The sequence below is a fragment of the Notechis scutatus genome, chromosome 10 (assembly GCF_049901735.1).
Source record: "Notechis scutatus isolate UNSWTSFEM ecotype Mainland chromosome 10, rNotScu1.2, whole genome shotgun sequence".
Classification (NCBI taxonomy): Eukaryota; Metazoa; Chordata; class Lepidosauria; order Squamata; family Elapidae; genus Notechis; species Notechis scutatus.
The window spans coordinates 5,862,109-5,880,751 of NC_142018.1; the positions used below are offsets into that span (position 1 = coordinate 5,862,109).

Genomic DNA, 18,643 nt, shown 5'->3' on the forward strand with positions numbered 1-18,643 from the left:
ACACTGATAAGTTCTAGGGAAAAAGGGAGGGAAGGGAGGCTGCCATGTGATAAGCAGAGGATCAGAAAGGTGGTCTCTGTCTTAGGGATTCCCAAGGAGACGGGGAAAACCACCAGCCAAATCCGGACGAGGCCGCATCGGAAGACGCTCGTCCTGCGAGGTCTCTCCCGCGGCTTTGCTGGGAGGAGTGGGGTCCCAGGGCTTCCCAGGCGGGTCGGACATCAGGGGCTGACACAGGGTGGGGGGCGAGGGGGCCCAGGAGGACCTCGTGGGGAGAGCCTTGGGCAACCGGTTTCGGGTCCGGGGGCCTCTCACTGGTGCTGCACTGCCCCTGAGGGAGGCAGGGATGCTTGGCTCCAGCCTGCCTTCCCAATGACCCAAAGCCTCTAGCAGGGAGGCCGGAGCGTGAGAGGGCCGCCCCCTTCCTCTCCTGGCCATGCAGGGGGGGCCTCTTCTGCAGAAGAGATTTCAACCCAAACCCAAATGAGCCCGCCGGACACTGCCTCCTTCCAGCAGATCTCTGGCTTTCCTAAGGAGACCTTCAAGCGGCCCAGGGGAACGTCTAACTTTCCGGTTGGGATCCTTTCGTTTACTGAACTTCCCATGTCTTTGAAGCCCTTCCTGGGACGCCCCCCAGGACTCCCTCCCCACCCCACCCCGGGCAAGATTACCACTGAACCTGCCTTCCAATGGTTCCTTGGGAAGGACCTGCAGGGACTTTCCTGACTGCTAATCTCCCAGAGCCAGGCATGATATTCCCCTCTGAAAAAAAAATCGGGGCCGGCCAAAAGAGACCCCCCACCGCGCGCCAAGAAATCGCTGCCCAGCTCCCTTTTCCTGCCGCTCAGCGGCCTCCGCTTGCACCGCCCGCCGCTCTCCCGGGCTCCGCTCGCACCGCCCGCCGCTCACACCGCCCGCCTGGGCTCCGCTCGCACCTCCCGCCCGCCCGCCCGGGCTCCGCTCGCGGCGATTCAAAAAAAAAAATCGGAATTCCGATTTTAATCGGAAGAATATCATGTCTGCAGAGCAGAGGCTGGCCCTGACCTCCCCACCTTCTCCTTTCTCCTCCTTTTTAACTAGGGAAGAAAATCCATCTTTTTCTCTTTTTCACTCCTCTGGCAGTTCTTTCTGCTTCTGCTGCCTGTCCAACTGTCTGCAGCCTTTCATCATTTTTACTGGCTTTCCCCTCGGTCCCAGAAACCTAACTGGGCCCTCCCGCTCCATGCCTGAGCAGCTGTGACTGCGAGCTGCAATTTTTCACGTTTATATACTTGTCAAATCAACCATCGGTTTTCCAGCTATTTCATCTCTACCAAACTCTCCTCTCCAAAGCTGTTCCTTTCCCTCTCTGCGCTCCTATTTCCCCTTCGCTTGCCCCAGATTGTAAATCTCCATATTCAGTCTAAAAAAACAAACAAGCGCCGAGGATTTATTCTCATCTGGCAAATTGTTTTGGTTGCGCTAGCAAGTAACAGTGACCGTTCACCATTGCAGCTGAATAACCGAAAGGAGTGAAAAGTTGGAAGGTTTGGATTTACGTATTTCAGGTAGTCCAGGGTGTCCAGCCTTGGCAACTTTAAGACTTGTGGACTTCAACTCCCAGAATTCCTCAGCCAGCTTTGCTGGCTGAGGAATTCTGGGAGTTGAAGTCCACAAGTCTTAAAGTTGCCAAGGTTGGACACCCCTGAGATAGTCCATCGGCTTCTGCAAAATTCAAAGCTAATCAATACATTTTTACGAATACAAATCGTCACTCTTTTCTGCTTATCCTAATTCTCCAGTGCAAAAACCCAGAGGTTCAACAGTGGCAGGGATGCGGGATGGCAGAGTGGCAGATCTTTCCCTCTCTCCCTGCAAGTTAAATCGTGGTAGGTTTCTCTGGGAATGAAATACCTGCAGGAAACAAGCAAGGGCTCCGCAGTTCCACCCTCAGCCCTGCCCAGTTTCTCTTCGCTTGAAAACTGGTTCTTGCCCACAACGCTGTGAGCCTGTTCAAGGGGGCAAAATGTGTCCCGCGGAGGTTGCATCCAGCCGGTACCTTTGCCTGGCAACCATCGCCGCATGAGGCTGCAGGGCCCCCTCAGGAGCGTCCGCCATCACCCTGGGTTGGAAAGGAAGCCCCTGAAGGGCCCGATCCCGCCAGGGCTTCAGAAACCCTCCCGGATGTTGCCAGATGATGGGGAGCGAAACACCCGCAGCGCCTCAGCCTGCATGGCCCCGAGGGGCACACGGGGAAACCCTCGACCGCAGCCACAGCCGGGACCAGCATCCGTAAGCGAGGGCAGGGCTAAGTGAGCCACACCCGATTTCATGACCGACTGCCGTGGCTGTTAAGCCAATTGCTTAGAATCGTGCAGTCATTAAGTGAATCAGGCTCTCCCCATTGATGGCGCTGGCAGGTGGCGATCCTGGGACACCCCCTCCCCCCCGGGAGACGGCCTCCCTCATAGAAACACACAGCAAGCGCCTGGATTCTGAGGCTGCTGTGACGGTCGCAAGTGTGAGGACCAGCCATGAGCCTCTTTCTTCAGGGATGCTGTAACTTCAAACGATCGCTAAACGAAGGGGTACTTGCAGTAAAAGACCACCAGGCCTGCCCTCCCTCCCTCCCTCCCTCCCTCCCTCCCCGCCCCAAGTCTAGTTCTCCGCGGTCTGGAAGGCAGCCGTGCCAGTAAGAGCTGCTCTAGTGTAACTGTTGCGCTAGCTTAATTCCCCTGCAAACGACGGTCACAGACCGTTCGGCCGATTGAAAAAGAGGAAGCCGAGAAGCACTGAAGCAGGTGCCCAAAGGGACGGTGGAGGCTGGCTTCCCTCCCTGGCGGTGCCTTTTGGGCAGCCTCTGATCGTGGCCTGCTCCTTACCAAAGAAGGCGTTCAAGAGCTTCTGCACTTGGATGTTGCTCCCGACGGTGCGGTAGACCCCTTCTGTGGCAATTCCTGAACGGAAAGGGGGAAAAAAGCAAGAAGCCACTCAGATCGTTCGTCCCAGCAAAACAAAGTACTGAGATTTGAGGAAGCTCACTAGTGCCACCTTATGCCATCGTTAAGTGGGGGGGAAATCATTTTTCAAAGGCATTTTGTAACAAACTCTGGAATAATTTAAAATGGAAAAGAACCCAGAGACTGCAGCCCTCTTTAAAATGATTTATTAGAACACAGCGATTCTCAAAAAAAAAAAAGGCTTCGGGGGAAATAGCCTGCAGACGTGCCGTGCGAGCTCAGGCAAGTAGGACAGCCGTGCGGAGGGGCCCAAGTGGACACTCTCCCACTCCAAGAAGATGCTCATCCGAGGAAAAACAGCTCCCGGCACTTCCAAAGCCCCCCGCAACTTCTCCTCCCTTGTAGACAGTTGCTACCTGAAGTAATGGGCCACAACCCTCCCTCCCCCACCCCCGAGAATCCTTCCTGGGCCTCTTTTGTGGCAGGAAGGGTCATCCTTCATGGCTGATGACCTTCGTCCACCTGGGGGTCTCGGCACGCATGCAGGCTGCCATGTTCAACCACCATGAGATGCGCCTGGCCGCATCAAACGCAATCTATGCTGCCTTCTAATTGAAGGTCCCCAAAATATTCCAGCCAAAGGATTTGCAAGGATACTCAAAGCAAGCCATGACAACATCTAAAGCAAACTGATACTGCTGAAGTTCTTGCCTTCATTTTGTTCCATTGTTGGCCACTTTTTTAGGTTTTCTGCCAGAAACACTCTGCTGTCTGGGATTTTAAGTGTTGTCTGAAGAACGAGCTGAACAGAACCCATTTATTTCTGTGGCACTTTTATGATACGGCTTCTTAAAGCCAGAAACAGAAAAGACCCACCCATCCTTCTCTGCCTCTTCTTTATTGTTTCATGCTGGAATATTAGCCAGCCTGAATTTTCCTCTGAGCGGTTCAGAAGTATATTTAACTCCTTTCCCAGTTCTTTTGAAATTGTACACAAGGTCATCCTTATAACAGTTTCCCACTCTTCTTTATAGCAGGTATCAAATATTTACTTTAAATGCTTCTAAAATTGTGTGTCGTCTTTTCAACTGTTGTTTACAAGGGGCAACAAAAAATGTGCGTCTCCACTAACTGCATCTTGCTGTGGACATGTTGGCTTAATTTAGCGATTTAAGAAGAAAGTTAAAACTACTTTAGGATGAAACTTGCAAACGCCGCAATGCTGTCCTAGAACCAAAGAGCTCCTCAGATCCCACCCACTCAACTAGAGAAATTGCCTTTGGGCGCACCAAAATTATCCCTTCAGGCCTCTGCCACGGCCTCCCTCCAAGGCTCCATCACTGGCCATTCTGAACAGATATCCTGCCCACCAAAAAAGCCTCCATCAGAATAACGGAGGAAAGGCAGGACAGGAGAAGGCTGGGACCCAGAGGAGGTTCCACGTAGCCTTCGTAGCTTTTTGCCACGTCCTCCAAAGATTTGGGGGGGCGGGGAAGGAGGCTTAGAAAAACGAGTTGATTGGCCTCAACTTTGGCAACTTTAAAAGGCTGTTTAGACTATTTCCCTCCGGCCAACCTGGACAACTTTGTATGGACATCTGGGAAAATTCTGGGAATTGAAATCCAGAGATCTGAAAGTTGTCCAGGTTGGGGGGGTGGGTGGGGGGAGCAATGACCTAAACAGTCTCTTGAAGCAGGGGAGCAGCAAGGCCATCAAGAGGGATTCCCTTTTGCTTCCCCTGTGGAAAGGGGCAAGTGCAAGAGACAAACGGGGGGGGGCGCTCCGTCCTTCAAGGACTGCGGTTCCAGGCCAGCACTGCTCAGCCAGACGTGCCTCCCCCTCTAGCAGAAGTCCAGGGTCCTGCTCTAGTTCAACAGAACGGGCCATGTGCTACCCCCTTACCATTTGTCTCGACCGCATTGATGCATTTCCGGACAAATCTGAAGCCGATCTCGTTCAGTTCCACTGTCGGGGAAAAAAACAAAGCAAAAGTCAAGAGAAGATTCTCCCTCGGCAACCTCCAGGAAAGCCAAGTAAGAACATGTTTATTTTTCTCCCCCCTGAAGACACGATGCTGATTTTATGCAGCCAGCACCTGCTTACACCTGCAGGCAAGAGAGGCTCCCGTTGGTACCAACTGAGGGTGAACTATGGCCCTTCTCCAGGGATTATGGCCAGGCCCAAATCTGTGGGGGCGTTAAAAAAACGCTGCCAGTCAGAGCAAGCACCGTAAAGCATGCTGGGCTAAGAACCTGGCCTATTCGAAGCGCTGGTGGCTCCCTGCATGCAAGGAGAAATCAGGTGATTCCAGATCCCACTAGACAAAACGCCTTTTAGGAACTCCAAACCCAGCCCTGCTCTGCAAATGTGGCGGGATAAGAAATGAGCCAAACTCAGTAGAACGGACAGAGAAGTCTGCACTGTATTTGGACTTCTTGGATTAGATTTAAGGTACAATGGTTTTATACCGGCCTTTTATGGTATAAAAGTGGTCTGTCCGCATGTGTTGAACTCCAATTCCTGCAAGTCCTTCACTAAGTGGACTGGGGAGGAGGTGGGTGGGAGGAGACCGGGGGAACTGGAGGTGCATAATGCAGGTGGGACCATGAGAATTCAGACCAACTCTATTTTCTCCCCATAAAGCTCCTTCCTTACTGAAGTCGGTTTGGACTCCGTGTGTCACATGCAGGAGGAATACATGTGCTAATTAAAATATTCCTAAGAGGGCATTATTGGTGTTGGGCGACAGAGTTAACAAATGGAGGCTGAAACCCCCTACAGCACAGAGGCCCAGCTGTCCGGTGGGCCTGCCCCAAGGGAAGGGCGAATGCCTTGGGCCGCATATAAACGATAGGATAGAGTCAATGCATATCAATCCCGGGTTGGACGTGGATTTGTGCATCTCCTGGCTATCTAGGTTTTTTTTCCCAGCCCTCATCGGGCGGCTGTAATGAACATTTCCAATTAACTATTTGGGGGATTTTTATTTTAAGAACAAATGTTTAAGCTGAGTTCATTCAGGCATGGATCCTGCAGAAAGGAAGGAGCTGAAGTGGGCAACCTCCGGGCTGCACTCTTACTCCTTGCATTTTACTACTCCAAGTCACCTTTGTGGAGAAAGGGGGATGGGTTGGTGCAAAACGTCTTTCTGGGGCTGAGAAGGGCTGGGTTTGAAGCGTCAAGTGAAAGAGAACACCGCGGCTCTGCCTCTTTTCTAAGGCTTCCCTGCAGCCGAGCAATGGCCGGCTTTTCCAAAAACATCCGCAGTCTGGAGGGGAACTGTATGGCTCTCCTCAAAAAGTTATGAAGCTGCTGAAGAAAAAACCCCAAGATATTCGTAGCCGAAACTTGGAAACGATGCAAGACAATGTGACCCTTTCAGGAACCAAAGGCTGCGAATTGTCTGCGGCTGGATGGGCTCATGGAAGCCGATTCAAAACGGTGACCCTGAAGTCAGAGCAATGTGGAAGGACACGAAAGGGGGATCCTTCCCAAAACAAAAGGCAAGAACCCCCCTTTTTTTTTGTTTTTTTGTTTTCAAAGGAGGTTCATTGTCTGGAACCTTTTAAATTTCCTGAGCCTGGAAATGTTGCTGCTCGTTCCCACTTTAAAGTTTGGTTGCAAAACCGGGAGATGCCACCAGCAGGGGGCAGCAAGGGGCACTCTCGGAAACAGAGCGGCTCCCTCTGGCATCCCCAGTGCTGGGAAAAGCCCGCAGATACTCACTTTCCTCCTGCTTGGTGATGGGACTGTGGTAGATCTAAAGAGGGGAGGGGTCAATAAGGATCAACAGAAAGCACAACAGGACAAATGAATGGGGTGGGAGGGAAGAGAGAGAGAGAGAGAGAGAGAGAGAGAGAGAGAGAGAGAGAGGAAACAGAGATAAGTCATTTGAAAATAAGCACTTGGGTTAGTTTTCATCTTTGCAAAGTCTTTGCCAAGCTGCGCATTACAGTGAAAGGCTTTAAATGCTTAAGATGGGAAAAAAAGGCACCCTGGACACACACACACACACACACACACACACGCACGCACGCATCTCCTGGCTATCTAGGTTTTTTTCCCAGCCCTCATCGGACGGCTGTAATGAACATTTCCAATTAACTATTTTGGGGCTGTGTGTGTGTGTGTGTGTGTGTCGGGAAGGGCCTGTTCCTCATATGACCAGCTCTGCCTTCCATTTTTTCCTCTGCGGGTCTCTAGCCTAGTGGGGAGGGGGCTTCCTACCGCTCCCACCCTTCCATGTCTTCCATTCCAGCTTCCCCTGGAAGGCCTCCTGCTCCGGCCTCCCCTGCCCAGGCACAGGGCAGCACCCCAGCAAGGGCTCCTTCTCCTCCTTGTCCTGCCAGTGGGCCTGAGGGGGAGGAGACGGTCCCTTCCGTTTTCCCAGAATGCTCTGCTGCAGCTGCCATACCTGGCATCCACCAGGCCCGAGAAGAGGCTGCAAACCAGCAGGGCCTTGGGGGGCAGCATCCACTTGGGTGCTGGCACAGGATTCTTCTTCCCCACCTTCCCTAGCAGGTCAGACCTGGTGTTGGACAACAGCAATCTTTCTTCCTCACACCCTCCTGGGAGCCTGGCTTCTCATCTCCGATATCAGGCGAGCATAATTTATGCGCCAGGATTCAAGGTTTACAGCAGGGGTGTCCAACCTTGGCAATTTTAAGACTTGTGGACTTCAATTCCCAGAGTTCCTCAGCCAGCTTTGCTGGCTGAGGAACTCTGGGAGTTGAAGTCCACAAGTCTTAAAGTTGCCAAGGTTGGACACCCCTGGTTTAGAGCCTTTGATGATTTACTCAGTGGCTGCAGAGAATCTAAGCAAAACCAGGAGTAATTTTTTGCAGAGATTCAAGTTATCTCAAAAATCATAGGAACAGCATCCTATTTTAGGGAAGTGACTCTAGCAAACTGTGTTCAGAAGAAATTCGCAGAGGACTTTTTCAGAAGTCACAACGTGCGTTTCAAATGCGCTTTAACGTGCCAATAATAAATGTCGTAATTTACTGTAATCGAAGACTCCGTTAATTCAGAACTCTGTTTATTATGCAGATGATCAACATAACGAACAAAAACGAAGGTGCTTCCAACTTTCAGTTATGAACTTTATTACGAATTTTAGCCCACTTTTCCACCAAGAGTCCAAAATAAAGCAACATAATCAAACCAAATGGCTAAAGTCACCAAGTTCACTCAAACACAACCAGGAGAGCGAATTTCTCAGCCACGGGGGGCTCCTTAAGGGCATATAGGACCCCCTCAAACGCCAACTGGCTCTGCTGCAACAGACATCAGGGGGCGTCTCGAGGTAAATGGGGGCTGCTTAGGGGGCAAACCTGCTCTGTTCCTTTCGGTGGCGGCTGAAACTCCAAACCATGTTTATAATCCTGTCCAATTTTATTTGGCCTTTAGCAGAAACCTTCAGGGGCTCCACCATCCTTCCCAACACGGGAGCCGAAACCTTTCCCGTAGCATCGGTTTTAACGTTGGGGGGGTTTTAATATCTGGTTTCCATTCTCAGGTGCCTTGGAAACGGAGGGTGGTCCGTGTTCTGGCTGAGGTTCATTGGCTTTAATTCCCTGCACCTCCCGCCAGGGCGCTAACAGCCAGCCAGGCCAGGCAAGGGGGAATGGGGGAACTGCAGCTGTCTGGGGAGGGGCGGGAGGAGAGGGGCAGGCCTGGGGCTAAGCTGGGGTGGTGGGCATTCAAGGGGAAGCTCCCACCGTGCAGGCTGAGCCCTTGAGGCTGGGAAGGCGGCCTAGGGGTTTCTCTTGCAGCCTCTCCCATCGGGCTCAGCTGGAAGTCAGGCCACCCTGTTCTCCCCTAGAGGCCATGCCAGAAATTGGACAGAACAATGCAAAGGCTAAAAAGACAAAATGTGAAAAGTTGCCAGGACATTCATGGGCTTCTTAAAAAGTCTTAACTCAATTCAACTCAATTATCCTTTTTTTTGGGGGAGAAGGTCTGCGAAGGGCGTCTGAGGGCGCCTGGGGTCCTAAGGAGCCAGCTGCTCCCTTGACCCCACCGGACTTCACTGGTGTCCAGCTTCATTCAAAAGGGCTTCGCTTCGTAATGGACGTCCACTGGATGACACCAACTCCAGGCTGAAAACGAGTCCCAAGGGCCCCTTTTAACTATGCCAAGGGGTATTTTTTTTTTTTTTTAAAGAATCAGCTAAAAAACACACTTTGTGGAGAGTTTGCCAGTCTGGAACCACCCCTTGAAACCTCCCCATTCTGGAGGAGGAAAAGGACCAGCCTTTGCTCCGGCCAGGAGCCGCCCTCCATACCTACCGGCTCCTTCCCGTCCATGGCCTCCATCCAGAGCCGCCGGTTGGCTTCCGAGGGAGCTTGCAAGGTGATGGGACCAGACCTGCATAACATTCAGCAAGGGGGGGACAAGAAAGAAAAACTGTACAGCCAACTCAAACGTAGCTTTTTCTTTTTCTTACAACTCCCAAAACCCAACTGAAAGATATAAACAAGGGAGGTTCTAGGAAGGGCCCACGCTGAGAAAAACAGGCAGGCTTCTTTCACACTCTTCGGTATTCTAATGCTTCCATTTTTAGCAATTGGAGGTAAGTATTTGTTCTTTGCGAGGAATGATTGTTTCTCCTGTTATAGCAGATCAGTGCTTCTCAAATTGAACAACTTCTCGATACGTGGGTTTTATCTCTCGCAAGATCAGCCATGGCCAGGCTCTGGGGGCTGAAATGCACAGATCTGGACGTGGCTCAGCTGCAAATGAAACCAGAGGAAATAGTAGCTCAATCTCCGGTTTGATCAAGAGAACCTCTTGGACTAAGGGCCAGGCACCTATTTTAGCTCAATCTGAAACTGAAAACAAACGTGTAGCCTATTCAAAGAAATGTACCGAATTGATCAAATCGTTTCTACATTTTTCTTTCTGTACTTAACCCATTTTCCCATCCATCTCCCCTTTTTCTTTCAACGTATATTTTATCATCATCATCATCACTGCCATGACTTCATCAAGCAGCTCTGGGTTTTTAACCAGCCATCCAGCCTGGATGCCAACAACAGCTCAAAGGGAACCGACATCCCCACTGCCATCATATCTGAGCAGAGCTGCGTCCTCCTGAAATGCCCCCAGCAGAAAGCACCAGTTTGAGTGGTTTTAGGAAACCCTTCCAAAAAGGAGAATAGCATTCCCACCCATCTGAGTGAGGAAAAGCTTTCACCCCTTCATTACAGCTTATTTTTTTATCTGCACGATCTTTAAAGAAGAGCCATCCAATATTTCACCGGGACCGAAGCTGCCGATCGTTTAGCTCACCTTTCAACCGTCTCAATGTCGAAACAAAACCTTTTGTCGATGGAGTCCGTCTTCCTTCGCACGCAGGACTTCAGGATCAAGTGTACAGTGGTGCCCTGAGAGGAACAGAACGCGACGCTTAAAAAGAAGTACCAACCACAGGCCAGGCGGCGCTTTCAGAAACACACATCAAGCGTCTCAGCCAGCCAACCGATGCAAGGGGACAGCACAACTTCGTCTCAGTCTGATCTCGGCCAATGAAGCGCAAGACCAGGAACCGACATTTTCTCCTCGCAGGAAAGCATGAGGGACAGAGGGCCAAAGCAGGAGCAGCCTGCCCGATGCGGCCACCGCAGCCCTTCTCAGCTGGACTCCTGGCCAGCCTTCATTCCTCTGCCAGGAGCCCCCAGCAGTCACCGTGGGGCCTTGGTCCTGCCACTGGCTTGAAGGAGCAGCCTCCGTTCTGCTAGCTGGGACCCTCCTTGACGGGGTTGGGCTGGGCGCTGGGCAGGCTCCTGAGGAAGCGCCCCACGGCAGGGTGCGAAGGGGGACACGGGGCAGCGGCACCTGGGGAAGGGGGGCACCTGACAGGTGGGGAAACGGAGGAGGGAGTTCAGGGCAGCAGCCAGCCAGCCTTCTGGGCCGGGAGGGTCATTCTGCAGTTCATTTCTTTGTCAGGTAGGAGTCATACCCAGTGGATCTGCAACCGGTACTAAGAGAGGAAAGGGGGAACTGGGTGGGAGCAAGTGGGGGGGAAGGCAGCTGGGTGGCCCTGGGCTCTGGCAACGGCGGTGATAGGCCTCCCGACCTTGCCACTCTCCTTCCAAAAGCCCTAATCCGAGGAGCAGAAATGGACCAGGTCGGATGCACCAAGGTGGGCAAGAGGCCTGGGATGGAAAGTGACAGGAGAGGGAGGGTCCTTTGCCATCCTTGGCTTGGCTTGGCCTCCTCCCTGCCGGTCGATGGAGTCCGTCTTCCTTCGCACGCAGGACTTCAGAACTGCAGGACTGTGCCTTGAACCGGGAGGCCTACAGCTTCTTCTGGCCACGCCCATGGGCTCATTCACAGCCGCGTAGGCACCCTCGCTGGAGGGCTGGAGCCAGGGGTTGCAGGGATCACGGGGGGCCTGTTCATGATTCTTCTGACCAATGGCACAATGCACATCCGACACACAAAAAAAGAATTTCCATTCGGTTAAGAGAAGGTTCCCCCAAACGGATGCCTCGTAGCTCTTACTATCGCCAGCCTACCTGTAAACACTCTAAAACTAGTTACATCCCTCGGTGAAGATTGCAAACGAACGAACAGAACCAAGTGCATCTCAACTGGAAAGAAGGAAGTTACAGCGGACGCGGGAAGCCACAAGCTGCCGTTTGAGCCCAGCGTCCGTGAAGGGCTACCAAAAGGGCGCAGAGGTTCTGCCCAGTTTCCCACCATTGGTGCAAGGCACTACTCACTTGTTTCGCTCCTGGTTTCTGCTCCATGGGTGTCATTCTTAACATCTTTGTTTCCTTCTCGTACTGGCAGTAGTACTTGACCCAGGAGATTCCCAGGGCCCCTACATCAAGTCAAGAGAGGAATTAATACCCAAGACACACACACACAAACACACACACACACACCCCCATCCGTTTTCCACGGCCTGAGACCTGCAGTATCTAATGCAAGCATCTCAAACTCTGCCTGGGTCTCCAGCACTAAAGACAAGACAAATGGCAGGCAGGCCTCTCTCACTTCTCCAGGTGGGAGATTAAAAAACCAACGCCACAGGCTAGCTATCGCATCCTGGCCCTTGCCGACTCCTCTCGGCTCCATATATCAGAGAACTTGACTCGATTCCTTGATTTCAGTCCTGGTTACAACGTTGAGTTTAACTAATGGCATGGCCTCTGCTCTCATGGATTAACACTCATGATATTCTCATTAGCAGGATGAGGACAACTGGTCTAGACGACGCCACTGTCAGACAACGCCACAGATGGACGACTACTATGCCCAAAGAGAGCTTGTGGGTGAAGGCCACACCTGGGCCCAGCGCTGCTCGACATTTCTATTCATGACCAGGAAGGGAGTGGACGTTTAACATGGACCAATGACAAAGTCCTGCATCTCAGGCATTCCAAGACATGGCAGCGGTGAAGCTGCCAAGCAGCAAATGGTGGAGTCCAGATTGTGGGAAGTGATTTTCACTCTCTATTCTGCCTTGACCACGGACCACGTAGCGTAGGGCACCTAATTCCAAACATCACAATCTGAAGGGGGGGAAAAAAGACCAATTGGATCCTCTCAAAAGACGACTAAATGACCTAGGAACAGAAATTGTCCACCGAGGAAGTTTGACGAGAGTGGGTATGTTCAGCTTACGAAAGAGACGATCGAGGGGAAAGAGAAAAATCAATCAATCAGAATAGAACTGGAAGGGACCCTGGAGGTCTTCTAGTCCAGCCCCCAGATGAGTGACTGTCCGGTCTCTTCTTTTAAAACCTCCAGTGATGGAGCACCCACCACTTCTGACAGCAAACTGTTCCATGGGTTCATAGCAGCCTGTAGAAATCTGAAGTTGTAGGGAGCCAGGACATTTGTTCTCTGTTGCCCCAGAGGACAAGACCAGAAGTTGAAATGTAAGGAAATAGATTCCAGGTAAGAAATTAGGAAGAGCTTCCTGAAAGTGAGAGCTGTCAAACAGCGGGACAGGCTGTTCTATCTACCTTATACACCACCACCTCTTTACTGGAGGATTTCAAAATGAGGACTGAATGCACCAAATAAGGGGGGGGGGAGGATCAGATGGGGGCAGGGGGAGAGAAAAGGGAGAAAAGTAAATACAGGAACCAGCAGAGTTGTTATGAACCTGGGAATCGTTTTTGCAAAGATGACTCCAGCCAGATACAACTCACAGATACGCATTTTTAGCCTCCTCCGTCCTGAGTTTTTCAAATAAATAGCAGAGACTTCCTATGAATATGAGTGGCCGCACCTTTATAACACAGACCAAGACTGAAGTTCACACCCACATACATCTATTAAGGGCCTTGCTGTAGAAAGAGGCACCTCAGGTGAGCAGAGCTGGTTTAAAGGGTCCGTTTTGGGGATTCCGTGGTGTTCAGCACTTAAGAGACCCAAGAATACCTCAGACCCTGTGACGCAATTATTTGCCTCACATTCCTGCAAGACGCTATTTGATATCAGTCCCCAAGGCCAAGATTGACTTGCCAGTGATGTTCTGTGTGGCTTCAGGTGTGCACGTGTTCTTTTCCACCACTCGAGTTTCTGTAGGGACGAGTATGAGACTGGGATACCTCAAGCACTGGTTAAAACCGGTCTTTAGGGCAGGAACCCTTAATTCTCTTCGGTAATAACCATTTCTTCCCGAAAGAAGGCCCAGACTCAAGATGTAAGGCATTGCAGCTTCTCAGGGCTTCACAGAGCTCAGGAAAGCTAATCTAGAATTGAATACTCGCGAGTGCATTCCCTTATTATTATTATACAGGTAGCGTATACAGAGAAACCTTTCCCTAGTTTACTAAGGCCTTATTCATCCTACATCCTGGAGAAACAAGAAGGCCTTCCAAAAGATCTCTGAATACAGGAGGGTCTAAGCTCGAACTGATATGCTGAAGGATCTCAATAGACAGATAGTAACTGTCCATTTCAAAATACTATATTGAAATTCTGCACCGTAGGGATGGCACAGACTCAGCCCAGCCCACTCACAAGGTTGTACTGGTGGTGGAATACGTGGCAGGAGGATTAGGTAGGTTTGTCATCTTGAGTTGACATTTTACACACACACACACACACAAAATACAGGTGGGATAAAAATATGACAATAACAAGAACAACAACAAGAAGGCAGAAGATGAGAGGAACTGCTGGAACCTCTAAGAAATATGGCAGGCAGCAGGACACAAACCAGTGGGAATCTAGCCACGTTAGGCCAGCAAGAAGACATTTTGCGGGAGGAATATTGTGAGAAACCCTGGAGAATTCAGCATGGGCAACACAGCCCACCAGGGGCTGAAGGAAACATTCCCATTGGCAAGAGCAAGGCACCTCCTCTTGAAGGGTCTACTTCCCCACGTGGGTCTCCCACAGCCGCTTCCTTTGGCCGCCATCCCAGGGAGGGAGCTGCACCCGTGTGCAGCCTTCCCGGGAAAGCTTGTGAAGCCCCTGGGCCAACCCTTCCGGAGCAAGTGCTTCTGAAGGAGCTCCATTCAATGGGCAGCCATGCCAGATCCCAAGCGGAGGGAGTTGAGCCCGGGGAGGCACGGGGGCTCCTCCAATTCCCATTGTTTACAATCTACCCTTAGGATGATTCCTTTAGTGGCCACGTCTATTTATGACAGTTTCACCCTCCTGGGGTCACAAGATTGCCATTTGCCCTCTTCCCACCCAAGGAGCAAAGTCAGTGGCGGAAGTGGGGAAAAAGGTCGTAAAATCGGGCATCACCTGAGAGTCGGATCGCTTTGGATCAAGAACTCTGGTGGCCTAACGGTGGCCTAATTTGAGGACTATCCGTAACCTGGGGAAGCAGGAAACGGTTCCATTTTAATTTCTCCTCGCTTTCCTTGGTAATTTGTTTTGAAAGGAATGGTGAGGATTCTAGCGAAATCCCCATAAATGGTGCAAGGGGTCCTCTATTTGGACAGAAGCGTCAAGGGAGAAGGAGAACGGGGTGCTTGGGGGCAGGACCCGAAGGAGTGCAAGATGGAGAGCAGAACGGATATCCTCACCATCACCCCCATCATCATGGCTTGAAGGTTTGAACTGGGCAAGTCAAGGCCCCAACCTTCCAGGTTCATTTTTGAATTGTTTCCTCTCCCCCTCCCTCCGATTTTTCATCATCGTTTCAATTAGTTTTAGGCCAAGGCTTGACCAACAGGTGGACCCAGAAAGGACTGGGCACGGGGACCTTCCATTGACTGCAAGGAGGCAGCGGAAGAGCAGCGGCCACTTATTTCCAAGACCTTCAATCCAAGGCATCTTTTAGCCATAGCCACAAGGAGGGACTCTCTCTCGTTTCCACTCTACAGCTTTCTGGATTCTACTCTGCGTAACCTTCTTCAGACAAGCAACTCTGCCTCTTACATTTTTCTTGTGAATAGAGGTATCCCTCGATGGTTGGCTTGCCAGGTAGTTTGCAGGTCAGTGGAGCTTCTTTCATTCTTTTCTTGAGGTCCTCCAGCTCTTCACGGGTGCTGATGAAATGATTCCTTGTCTGTTGAGCAACGCGAGAAAAGACACCATTCGTATTTGGGAGGCAAAACTCTTGTGGGTCAGGTAGCCAGTGGGACACCTCAACCGTCTGCCACAAAAGAGCCAGAGAAGGCGGCTAATCTTGGTGGACCAGCCCAGCAACCCTTTTAAGCAGAGGCTGGCCAGGTGACCGCGGGGACTTTGCAGAGATATGCAGGAAGCAAAGGTGGGTAACGCTTTCTAAGATCACCAGGGCTGTTTTGAGAATGAGCCTCCAGAGAGAACAGTGGAAGAGCCGGCTTTCCATCCTGGAGTTTTAATATAAGTGGAGGGTAATCACAGGGGTTCAAAGGTTTAGCCAAAGGGGTAATTTTTAAACAACCAGGCATACTTTTTGCATCTTGCCTTTACGGTGCTTAGGGACGGTGGTTTGTTTTCCCCAGTACAAAACCTTTGCACAATTGGGAAGAATGTTTATCCAAAGAGGCTTAACATATTTGATTTGCAACACACAGCTTGCCCTTCCCTGGAGCCTGGGAGAAGAGGAGAGAGCCTGGGTTCACGGCTGTTCTGAAACAGGGCTCTCTCGTTTGAGGGGTGGCATGTCTCCCGCTCCCCAGAGGTCCGGACACCCACCAGCTTCCCCTGAAGGAGGCGGCATAGAACCAACACAGCCGGAGTTCCTCTCTGGGCAGCCATTTCTCCCTCCCCCAGGTTGGAGAAGGGGAGGAACAGGTCCCGCTCAGCACCTGGACGGGCCCCTCTGGTCAACTTTTCCCTCTTCCAGGGAAGGCAAGGGCTGCAGTGGGGATCGCTGCCAACGGTAGATCTGGTGACCTTGGCTGACCAAGAGACACCCCTTGGCTGCCCCCACCACCCTTGGGGAAGGCCCAGGATATCTCAGGGTGGTTCTGGCAGACAAATTCATCAAGGCCCCGTGGATCAATCTAGGCCACAGGTTGGGGTTTCTCAGATATCCCTGTCTCAGGTTAAAAAAAAGGTTGAAAACAGGACCAAGTGCTCTCTGGGCATCACCGATTCCTTGTGGCTTTTTTTTTTTTTTTAAGTGAGTTAAAATGTACGTGCCTAAGCGTAAAAGTCAGTGGTGAGAATAAGAGTGTCACTAAGAATGGCTGCTTCTCCACTTAAAAAGAAGAGGAGGGAAGACACTTGGGGATATTGGCAAATTCACTTACATTTTGCAAACTGAGCTGAAGCTGTTGCTTGTATGGAAGGAAATCTTGTGTGAGCTCCACAGTCAGGTTGTTGTAAGTGAAAAGGCTATGAAGAAAAGCCAACACCTGTGCAGGGAAGAATGACAGCATTTTAAAAATTGTACAGGCAAAAGCCATGGACCATGCCAAAAATGGAACTGGGCCTCTCTGGAGGAGGAACATGCGGCTAAATTGGAACTGATTTCAACACTGGCCAAGCAGGGCTGGTGGGCCTCACAGGCGCCCGACAAATTAAAGATTCGGACCAAGTTCACACCCGAAGAGGAAACATAAGCTACTAATGTTCACCTACTGTACTCTTCCTCACTAAGTGCATCTACAATTGTTGTGGAATAGGTTTTTCCCTTTAATTCTGCATAATTTATTATACATTTTCTCTAAGTCAAGGACAACAATGTTTGAATATAATAGTAGTGGTAGATATGGACCCAAAAAATTTAAGCTCTCTTTGGCAACTTTTCTTATTTAGACTTAAGTTTATAAAGTTTATAGAGAATACAGAACCAATTTTCTACTACTTCTAAATGGAGTGGAACTATTTATTTCTGTGTGAAACTCTGCACATTTTAGTTTCCTGCTTTTGATCACTTTACAGCCAAGAGAAACTCTCAATTTCTATTTACAGCAAAATGAAATAGATTATTGAGGGCCAATTTCACCTTCATAAAAAATTTTATTTACTTTTTTCACCTTTCCTTTCCTTTCTCTTTAAGAATAAAAGCATTACAAACGCCGTAAAGGTTTACTTACACTAAAGAGCAAGGCCGGGTCTTCTACTTATGACCAGATACTGTTCAAAATTATGACAGACAAAGGTACTTATCAGCCACTTCTGAAGTTCCAATACAACTTTTAAAAGGTTATAAAATCTAGCCAGTCCTGTGTTGACAACAGTTGTAATTTTTGGCCATGATGGGCAAACTCCATTGGGGCCCTAAGCCAAGGACTGTCCTTAGAAGGCAGCCTCTCAATTACAGAATCTCTCTTCCCTTTAAACTGGGATCAGATAAAAGGCTGGAGTGTGTGTGTGTGTGTGTGTGTGTGTGTGTGTGTCAGACTTACAGGCTCCACAATACTGAATTTCTTGCTCTCTTGCACTTCTTGGATTTGATAAACATATTCCAGGGAAGATTCAAAAAAAACGTGTCGCTCTTTATCAACCAGCAAATCAGCCTGAAGAGAAAAAAAGAAAAAATAAATAAATACTACACAATTGTCCTGCTGAAATTAAGGAAGCTATAAATCTATGAGCAGCTGAACACTATTTCTAAAAGTAGAATGAGAGCCCAGGGAGGAAAATACCCCAGAACAGAAAACACCATGTGTTTTGAATTGTTTCCCAAGAACAAATTGTATTAGCTATACTAGCCAGAATTCCTATTTGAGACTTGCATTCATTTCAAAGCGTCCATTCAAGTGTGCAAATGAACAATACATAACAAATAGGGGGAAAGTGAATACAAAGTTCAACTTTATTCTCTGTTACTGAACACATAGGTTTTGCCAGTTTGTGAATTTTTATTTCACCTTTATTACATTTACAAATAACTCAAGACGGGGAACACATACAACACCTCCTCCTCCTCCTATTTCCCCCCACAACAATCCTGTGAGGTGGGTTGGGCTGAGAGAATGACGGGCCAAAGGTCATCCAGCTGGCTTTCATGGCTAAGGGCGGAACTTGAACTCACTGCCTCCCGCTTTCTAGCCTGGAGCCTTAACCACCAGACCAAACTGGCTCTCCAAACTGTCCTCATGAAGAGACTCATTTACAACTTGGGTCCAAGCTCTAGGCCCTGCTCACGGACGCAGGAGCCAGGCAAAGGGGGAGGGAGGTGTTGGACTGGCAAAATCCAGGCTTGGTCCACTCTTAGCCAGTAGGACTCACTGGCTGACCTAGGCCCAAGTGTCTAACCGACAAAGGTTGTTGTTGCAGAGACGGCTCTTGTTCCTTTCTGGCCCACCACTGGTGATAAAATGTGATGTCCAGAATGCTTTCGC

General features: G+C 50.2%; 1 protein-coding gene across 3 annotated transcripts in view; it reads right to left on the bottom strand.

Annotated features, from left to right (window-relative positions):
• OPHN1 (oligophrenin 1) overlaps nucleotides 1-18,643 on the bottom strand; it is a 96,372-nt gene that overhangs the window by 34,764 nt on the left and 42,965 nt on the right. For all 3 annotated transcript variants that reach the window (XM_026684910.2, XM_087972017.1, XM_087972016.1), the window contains exons 6-14: nucleotides 17,705-17,815; nucleotides 16,604-16,708; nucleotides 15,300-15,429; nucleotides 11,669-11,769; nucleotides 10,233-10,327; nucleotides 9,230-9,308; nucleotides 6,666-6,699; nucleotides 4,842-4,904; nucleotides 2,862-2,936 (exon numbers count right to left, since the gene is read on the bottom strand). In XM_026684910.2, the coding sequence (XP_026540695.1) occupies nucleotides 2,862-2,936; nucleotides 4,842-4,904; nucleotides 6,666-6,699; nucleotides 9,230-9,308; nucleotides 10,233-10,327; nucleotides 11,669-11,769; nucleotides 15,300-15,429; nucleotides 16,604-16,708; nucleotides 17,705-17,815 (793 nt within the window). The remainder of the gene's footprint in view (nucleotides 1-2,861; nucleotides 2,937-4,841; nucleotides 4,905-6,665; nucleotides 6,700-9,229; nucleotides 9,309-10,232; nucleotides 10,328-11,668; nucleotides 11,770-15,299; nucleotides 15,430-16,603; nucleotides 16,709-17,704; nucleotides 17,816-18,643) is intronic.